The 9,047-nt window shown below is 48.3% G+C and overlaps 1 protein-coding gene across 1 annotated transcript in view; it reads left to right on the top strand.

Annotated features, from left to right (window-relative positions):
* The first annotated feature begins 2,005 nt into the window (after window positions 1-2,005).
* MEGF9 (multiple EGF like domains 9) overlaps window positions 2,006-9,047 on the top strand; it is a 78,116-nt gene continuing 71,074 nt past the window's right edge. The window contains exon 1 of the mRNA XM_008170843.4: window positions 2,006-2,614. Within this exon, the coding sequence (XP_008169065.2) occupies window positions 2,149-2,614 (466 nt within the window). The 5' untranslated portion in view covers window positions 2,006-2,148. The remainder of the gene's footprint in view (window positions 2,615-9,047) is intronic.

Here is a 9,047-nt window from a genome sequence, read left to right as displayed (position 1 = left end):
AAATCCCATTGAAGTCAATACCAGGAGTCTTATTGACTTCAGTGGGTTTTGGATCAGGCCCTCAAATCCTTACTCAAAACTCACTTTGTCCAGGCGTGCTATTAATCCCACAAAGCCACGGTGAGCACATTCGGGAGGAGAGTGTGTACAGACAACCAAATGTGAAACCACAGGATATATGCCTAACAACCCTATGGCACATTAGGAGGGTTCAAATCCAGATGGATGAGGAGCTGTGTCACTGCTTGCCCTGCATCCCTTACAGTGCTTTCCTGCTAGAGAGAGAGCACAGACAACCAAATGTGGAACCACAGCATATATGTCGTAACATCCCTACTCACCCTGTCATTTTTTTCACATCCAGTTCCCCAATCTCTCTTTTCTGTCTGTTGTCTCTTTAAGATCCTCAGGGTGGGGATGTTGTTGTCTCCTTACTTATTTGTAAAATGCCTAGTGCACCTTGGTGCTATGTAAATAATCATGAGGACACAGGACTGACAGTCAGGATCATCAATAGGAAAGGGTGACAAGGATTCATTTTCCAGCACCGCTCATTTCTCTTTTGAATGCAGCCTGAATTATTAGTGTTTATAAACAATACCTAAACACATTGCAAACATCTGCATTGCTTCTAGCCCTGGAGGGTCCCCAGTGGTAGATGATGTCCTGTCCTACCTGGGATTAGCAGAGTTTTTCCCTGGTAGGCTGCAGAAAGGGTGGGTTGCTCCTGCATTCCCCCTTAAAGGTTACTCCTGCAGTATTTATGGGCATGCCTCTCCCATTGTAATCAGCAGGTGTCTGGCATATAAACACACAGCAGCGCACAGTCACTTGGGCACACGTGCCTTTGTGTTTTTCACAGGGATGTTTTTCTTCATTAGTGACAAAACAGAACAAGGCTGCCTGTAGCTCTTAGGAGCAGGGCCGTGACTCCCTTTTATGTTTGCGAAGCAGTGACCTCACTCTGGGTGCTCAATAAATACTTAATAACCGTGTCATTGTTTTTTGTTTTTTTTTCCCCACTGTGGTGTCAATAGTTCTCCATGATAGTGCAATCTCACCAAGGTCACTTCCGAGTATCTCTTTCCAATACCCTGAATCACAATCCGTGGCCAGTGTTTTGCCAACCTTGATGCTCATTTCAAGGCGTTGTCAGCCTCAATGGCTCGCTTCTAAGTGGCTATTATCGTTTGTATTACACTGTTAATAGTCCCATACGCTGAAGAGCTTGCCGTTTTAATAAGCAGCACAAAGAAAGAGCAGGAGAAAGGGAGCATTTCACAGGGGGAGAACTGAGGCACAAAGATTAAGAGATTTGTGCGTGACAGCCACTCTGTGTCAGAGCCAAGAACTGCCCCCCAATCCCCTGAAGAGCAATCGACGGCTGCAACCCCGAGCCCCTTCTTCCGCTCATGAGCTATCCTTCTTCCCTACGTCAGAGCCCGTTGTGTAACCTCGCCGCTGGAGCGGAACAGCGGGCACGCTCCACCCCAGAGGTGGCTGCATTTCAGCTGTCAGCGCGATGAGTTTGGCTGAAGGCGCGGGAGCCGGTTATTAAAGCACAGACAAGCGCTTGGCCGAGGACACGCCGCGAGGGCTTTTCGCCTCTCCGTGCAAGCCAGGCACCTGCGCCCCGGTTTCCCCAAGATACCAGCGGAAAATGTATTTTAAAAAAACCAACACAAAGCACGGAGGGGAAAATCCTGCTTCAGTGCCCCGGTCGGCCCCCCACGAGCCCCCCAGGGGGACGCGGGCGCGGAGGGGGCTCCTTTGTTAGCAGCCGCCCGCGGGGCCGGGCACGCCTCGCTGCCGCCCGTGTCACTCCGGTAACACACAATGCCGCACGGCCCCGCCCACCCGCTCGCCCTCAGCCCCCAGCTCGCCGGCCATTGGCTGGGCGGCGCCCGAAGGGGCGCCCCGCCCGCCGTCACGTGGCCGGGGCTGGCTCGCGATTGGCTGCGGCGGCTTGGCCGGGCCCCGGCGGCGCGAGGCGCAAGGGGGCGGAGGCAGGAAGGGCTCGCGGCCGGCTGTCACTGCGAGCGGCTGAGGGATGGTGTCGCGGCCGGCGGCCGGGCAGCGCTCATCGCACGGCGGCGGCGGCGCGGCGGGCTGGCGGGCGGCGCGGATGGCGGAGCGCTGCGCGGCGCCATGAGGGTCCCGCGGAGCCCGGCGCGGCTCGCCCTGCTCTGGCTGGTGGCCGCGCTATCCGCCGGCTCGCTGCCGCGGGAGCCCGAGCCGGGATCCAGCCCGGCCCCCGGCGGGGAGCCCGGAGCGGCGCTGCCGGCCCCTCGCCCTGCCCCCGGCGCGGCCGAGGGGAACGAGCTCAGCCCCGAGGCCACCGCTCCCCAGCCCACCTTCGCCCCCACGCTGCCGCGCCCCGGTAGCCCCCAGCCCAGCGCCGCCGCGGGGCACCCGGACGGGGCGAGCCCAGCGCCGCCGGGAGCTGAGCCCAGCCCCGGCACCGCAGCCTCGCCAGCCGCGGCAGGGTCTCCCCTGCCAAGCCAACCGGCCCCGCGCCCCGACGGCCCCAGCGCCGGCCTCCCCGCTGCAGTCCCGTCCCCACCTGCCGAGGAGGAGGAGGACGTGGCCGCCGCCGGCGGCAGCAGCAGCAAAGGTGAGTCCCCTCCCCGCCCTATCTCTTTTCCTGCCGGGTGACAAGCAAGGGACCCGCCGGGTTAAACGGGAAAGGGGGCGCTAAGGAAGATGCTCAAGGTGCGCAGTGATGCCTGAGGCTCCAGTAGCACCAAAGGGAAACAGCCCTGGTCCCTCCCTCTCCCCCAGCTGCTGGTGACTGGAAATTTCTGCTGATGGTGGCAGATGTAGACAGGCCGTGAGAAAAATGTGCTTCCACTTTTCCCTCCCCACTTCCCCCACCAAGAAATCGTTGGCAATAATCTGAGGTTCAGCAGTGGTCAGCAAAGGGTCATTTTTTCTTTTTTAATTCCTCTGGTTTTCTCACCTCTCTGCTTTTCTCTTTTTTCCTCTGGTGGTATATTTGGGTCATTCATGGCATTTAAAATAGAAGACCCGGCAGTGGGATTTTCAGGATCAGGCCAAATAAAGTTTTGTTTAAAAATAAACAAGAGGCAGGTGTAAACTTGATCAGTTGCACATTAACAGAGGGTGGAGGCTTTTAGCTTTTTGTTCACTGCTATTTCTCCTGCACGCCTGTGTTGATGACATATGGACAGTAACGACAAATGGACACAAGATAAAACCCCAGGCAAGAGTGTGAAGCCTTATTCTAGGCAGATGCCTGATGTCCGGTATCTACCTTGACAGACACCTGCAGTTTTTACCTTTTTTATTACACTTTGGCTACACTGCTCATGCAAATACAAAAAATTGAGCTTAATTGAGCTGGAATATAGCCAGAATTTCACCACTGTTTTTTATAAATGGATGTGAGGGTGAGAAAGTAAATGTGGAATTTTGTTATGTACACATACTAACCCTTACTCTGAGGTTGATCCTGCTCCCATTGAAGTCAATGGGAATTTAGAAATTGGATTAAATAGTAGCAGGTTCCATGCCCCTATATTAAATAATGCTTGTACAAGCAAAGATCAGATTTTTCTGTTGACCAGGGAGCCACAAGGAGGAGTTTCATTTAAAAGAAACTTATTTTTAGAGCCTTTTATATTCTAAATTGTACATGGAGAGGAGGGGGATAATTGTTTGTGATGCCTTCAAGCAATGGTTTCCAGAACAAATAAACAGGTTTCAGAGTAGCAGCCGTGTTAGTCTGTATCCGCAAAAAGAAGAGCAGGAGTACTTGTGGCACCTTAGAGACTAACAAATTTATTAGAGCATAAGCTTTTGTGGACTACAGCCCACTTCTTCGGATGCATATGAAGTGGCTGTAGTCCACGAAAGCTTATGCTCTAATAAATTTGTTAGTCTCTAAGGTGCCACAAGTACTCCTGTTCTTCTTAGAACAAATAAAGATGTTTCCAGTGCAAATAAAGATGCACTGGGCTCCAATTCTGCTCCCTTTGAACTTGATGACAAAACTCCAATTGGCTTCAAAGGGAGCAGGATCGGATTCATGTTGTGTTGATAAGGGGGGCATGTCAGCCATAATGGGGGATGGGGTAAAATCCATACAACACCCATGACACACCTGTATATCTATAGGTATTTATATGGGGAGAGGGGGGGGAAACCTGGGCTGCTTGTAGGAGAATACATGGAAGACGTGTCTTTGATATAATCACAAGTACAGAAGATGATGATTGATCCCTGAGTGTGCAAGGGATGGGGAGGGCACAAGACACCTTCCCCTCCATCTTGAGTTAATTGTGCAGGGGCCCAGGAGAAGATGCTGAGTGCAAGAATAGCTCCTGGCTAGAGCAGCAGAACCCTTAAAGGGGCAGGGAGGAGTGTGGAGGGGAGGGCATGATCTTCCTTCCACCCTAGCCAGCAGAACTGGGAAGGTTCAAGGGGAGACCACACTACACCTTTAGAGATGTAGCAACCAGTGTGCGCTCACTGTAAGGCATTGTGCTCCCTGGCCAGCACCTAAAAGACAAGTTGAGTCCTAAGATTAAGAGATTCTATCCCCACATCCACATGCCGGTGACAGGAAATTCACGTAGACTGGGATTTGTGGTACTTGTGTTTATATGGACGTTGTCTAAATTCTATAGGTTGGGGAGGAGGGAAAGGGATATGCAAATGATGAGTATTTGCTGAGACTTTGTGAGGGAGCCTGGGAAAGTGCAATGCCTGATTTTCATGTGAGTGAAAAAGGCCTTCAGCTTTTTTCCATTCTGGGAAGTATCACAACATAGTCATAATCAGCTCTAGGGCTGATTCTGCTTCCATTGAATTCAGTGGAGCTATACCCAGTTATACCAGTTGAGTATCTGAACCTTATTTTTGTATTGGCTCTTCCATACATCCGTATCCCCAAAATGCCTTAGAGAGCCATTATGGGAAAGTGTGAGATACGAAGCAGAAGAGGCCAGGGAGAAAAGCTGTTTTCAGCTGAGATTTGAAATGATATGGAGAATTAGCAAGGTGGACCATACACTTTTCTCCAGAGCTTTCATGTTCTCATCCACCTATGTTGGAAACTCAGTTTTCTCCTAATGAAAGTAGACAAAACTCCATTGAAGTCAATACAGCTGTTCCCATTTACTCCAGCAGAGAATTTGTCCCTATAATTTTAGAAATGAAGACTATTTAGACAGACAGACACATAAATACCCCCAACATTGAAGATATTTTGAAGAAACTATGTCAAATTCTGGACAAGGATCTGAAACAGGGTGGTATTTTGCTGTTGTTTCTTACCACTTCAGCAGTCAGTGTCATGAGCAGATGATTTTAGTCAGCTTTTCTTATATGGCTAGAAATGCAGTTTGTGGGAAACCTGGATTTACTTACCCTTTCACACACCCACTTCCCTTTTGTTTCTGTTGAGTTTTGTCTTTTTATTTCCTTGTGAAGATACAGGATGGTTTAAGGTTGGAAATGATAGATAACACTGGGAGAGGGTTGTGTTTTCGCAGAGCAAAAGCAACCTTCTCAGTTGTACAATGATGAAACTTCATCTGTTCTGTCAACAAACTAATCCAGTGAGTTGCAGTTTCCAGAATGTGTAGTTTGAACCTGAGGGCCTGAAGTATTGAGAGTGAATAGACAGGTTGTTGAGTCATATAAAGTAAATAATCTCCAACTGATTTTATGCGTAGTGTTTCTCTGCTAACTGATTGAAATCTGTTAGGAGAGAAGATGACTTATATTAGGAACAGCCACTATAGCCACCACCCAAAAATGTTAATGGTCATGCCTAGAAGTACTGTTGTGTTACACCTCCAAAACAGGTAATGCAGCATCAGAAAGTACTGCTCCTCTATTACACAGCCTCCAAAAGGACTACTTCTAGCAGCAGTATCTTGGAAAGATGTCCAAAACCCTCACTTTTTAAGGCCAAGAGAACCAGAGCCTCTTGATTTTTATGCTTTTATTGAGAAAGTGAGTAGCGCTTTCTAGTTTCCATATAGGCAAAAGTACAAGTATCATGCATAGGTGAAGCAAGACATGAAGGAAAGCTCAAAATTTAATGAGGATCCTCACTCTTCCATGTTCTGTGCATGATTCTTCCATGTTCCATGTTTGCTGGGATGGGTGGCTTCAGTTAAGGACTGAGAGTCAGGGATTCTTGAGTCTAATCCCAGTGCTGCCTCTGACCTCCCCTCCCTCCCCTGGGGCAAGTTCCTCACTGTGCTTCAATTTCCTCATCTATAAAATGGGAACAACAATACTTCCCCTACCTACCTCAGGGATGGAAAGACCATTTGTTAATAATGCTTGTGAAGCTCTTAGAAGTTGGTAAATGCTAATTATTCATAATAGCTACAGCCAGTTGATCTCTACATTATTCAACTTTGGTGCCTTTATACCACAATGATGGGCACCCTAGAAACACCTCCATGGACAGGTTACACTCACTCTTGCATGTTGTTTGTTAGTAAAGGCAGTTGAGTTTGATTCATGGAGGGTTTACTGTACAGTAACAGATGTAATGGGTTTAGGCCACGAGTCCGGAATACATGAACCAGGAGAGCAGCAATATAATAACGTCTCTTTTTTTTCGTGTGCAGTATAGTTCAATTTAATCCGAGGCGTATACCTGATTTCATATAGAAAAGCCTGTCCGATTTGCAAAGTTGGTATACATGATAGGCACAGCCTGATATCAGCATGCACCCTAGTTAATCCATATATTTTTAGTCCCGTTCCAATCTATGAAGTGTCACTGGGAATCCTGTAGGGGCAGAGCTTCATTTTCAAGCAGTCATGTGTGGTTTTAACCACACGACTACCATTAGAATCAATGGGCATCAGAATAAATCCCTCCATCTTGATTCCTTTCCAGAGCCTGAGGCCCAACCCCAGAAGATGGACAGGCAGATAGACCTATTAAATGCAAAATGGTTTGCTACACAGAAAATAGATTCATTGCTACCTACACCTCAGTCCGAAACCCTGAATCCAGACATCTCTGGAATTTTGAGGTTATTTGAAATCTGAACCAAGATTCAGATTTCAGAAACTGCCTCCACTTTTGCAATGGTTCGAACTGGATCTCTAGCTCAGTACCACCAAAATTTTGGGTGTAGAGAATATGGTTCCTGATCTGAATTTTGCAACATGTACATTTTGGGTGTACGGGAAAAAAAAATCCTTGTTCTGAGCACTGATTGTGAAAGGTACCTGAAGTGATTGTGGATATGCAGCATTATTTGCATAAACGAAGCAGGTCTTGGTATATTGAAATGTGGGGTATCAGGCAAAGCAAGGTGTACGGACAGTAAGTGACCTGTGTAACCACATTTAGAATACTACTGTATCTGCCGCTTTGTTACTGGGAATAGTCTATCCAGCTTGAAAAGGTGCAGCCGAAAGCAGCCAGATTGATTGTGACTGTGTTAGAAAGAAAGATTAGCTAATAGACTTTGCTCACAAACAAGGGACTAAGGCAAATCCCATAGAGGGATATAAAATCCTGGAAGGAGTACGGTACTTCCAATCAGCTGTCTTGTAAATAAGACATGTTTCGGGAGTGGGGCCATTGAGGGCATTTGCAGCTCTGTTTCCTTACTCATCCAGACACCTCATGGCCCTGATTGGGTCCCTGCCTCTAGTTTGCCATTGGCTGTGTCCTTGAGATTTGTGCTTCGGGGAGAAGTGCAGTGTGCAGGACATAAAGGGGAAGGCAGGGTGGGATACGTATGGGGCTGGGAACCAGGAACAGCTCAAGTCTAAATCCCCGACTCAGCCATAGGCTCCCTCTGTGACCTCAGGCAAGTTACATGAGCCTGTGTCTTAGTTTCCCCATCGGTAGATGAGGGATAATAACACTTGTCCACCTCACAGGGGGGTGGGACAGTGTAATATTTTAATGTACACGGTACTTTATAAATCTGGGCTAACACACAAAGCAGCATTGTAAGGAAAGAGATTGGATCCAGCTGAACATTCCCAACATTTTATAGAATCCCACCCATTATTGCATCAGACTTAAGCTTCTTGCACCAAATTTTCAAAGCTCCTAAATGCCACTGGGACTTATCCTGCTAAGGCACTTAGCTGCGTTGTGAAAATTTTACCCCTTGTCACCAAAACGCTACATAACTCCTTTGCCCCTACTTATTCATCTTCCTTTGTCAAGCTTCATTTGGGCTCCGCAACCTCTCAGCTGCTTTTGCCTCCGTATTTATCAGCTTCTCACACAATCCCTTCTGTTCCTTCTTCCACAAGCCCCTCTCCTTTACGCTGAATGACCCCCTCCCAGCTGATCCGCGTTTCCCTACCCACATTTAAATCCCTCCTAAAGACCCACTTCTGCTGCAGTGCCTGCAGTGAATTGAGCCGACTTGCGTGTCATTTGCCTGTTGTTACAATGCCCTTTCCTCTGTGCTCTGTCTGTCTTTCCTTAGCCTCTGAGCTTCTCCTTGAGCACATAGGAAGCGCTGAATGCATAGTAGGTGTTACCTTAGAGAAATAATACCAAGGGCTGTTTGTGAGGTTCTCACGTGACGTTTGGATTTGGGCCTGTCTTTAATAAAGAACTGAGGATCAGTTGCTTTCCAAGTACCTGAAAAGCAGGCAGCTGTTGGCAGCTTTTCATGGGGAAAGAGAAACAATTTTGAGGTCTTTTTATTCAAATATATGCTAGCATGGAAACTTGAGACCTGGACAGCGTATTCCCCAACACTCTTTGCTTTCCTTTCTTCCTCCATCGGACTGAGGCTGATCTTTCTCGGGTCTGCTCACATAGTTGCTGCTCTCTTCCCTAGATTTTCACCACCAGATGAGTGCCATGAGCTTCCTCTTGCCACTGCTGCTGGGGGTTGGTGTATCTCAGGATGGCGTGGCAGGACTGCAGGGCTTCACAGGGGTCCCTTTTGGGTGCATTAGAAGACGTAATGCAGGGATTACTGGGTGAGGTTCTGTGGCCTGTGTCATGCAGGAGATCAGACTAGATCATCATAGTGGCCCCTTCTGGCCTTAAAATCTATGATCTCCAAGCAGGG

The sequence above is a fragment of the Chrysemys picta genome, chromosome 18 (assembly GCF_011386835.1).
Source record: "Chrysemys picta bellii isolate R12L10 chromosome 18, ASM1138683v2, whole genome shotgun sequence".
NCBI classification, from domain to species: domain Eukaryota; kingdom Metazoa; phylum Chordata; order Testudines; family Emydidae; genus Chrysemys; species Chrysemys picta.
This window is presented reverse-complemented; position numbering and strand designations above follow the sequence as displayed.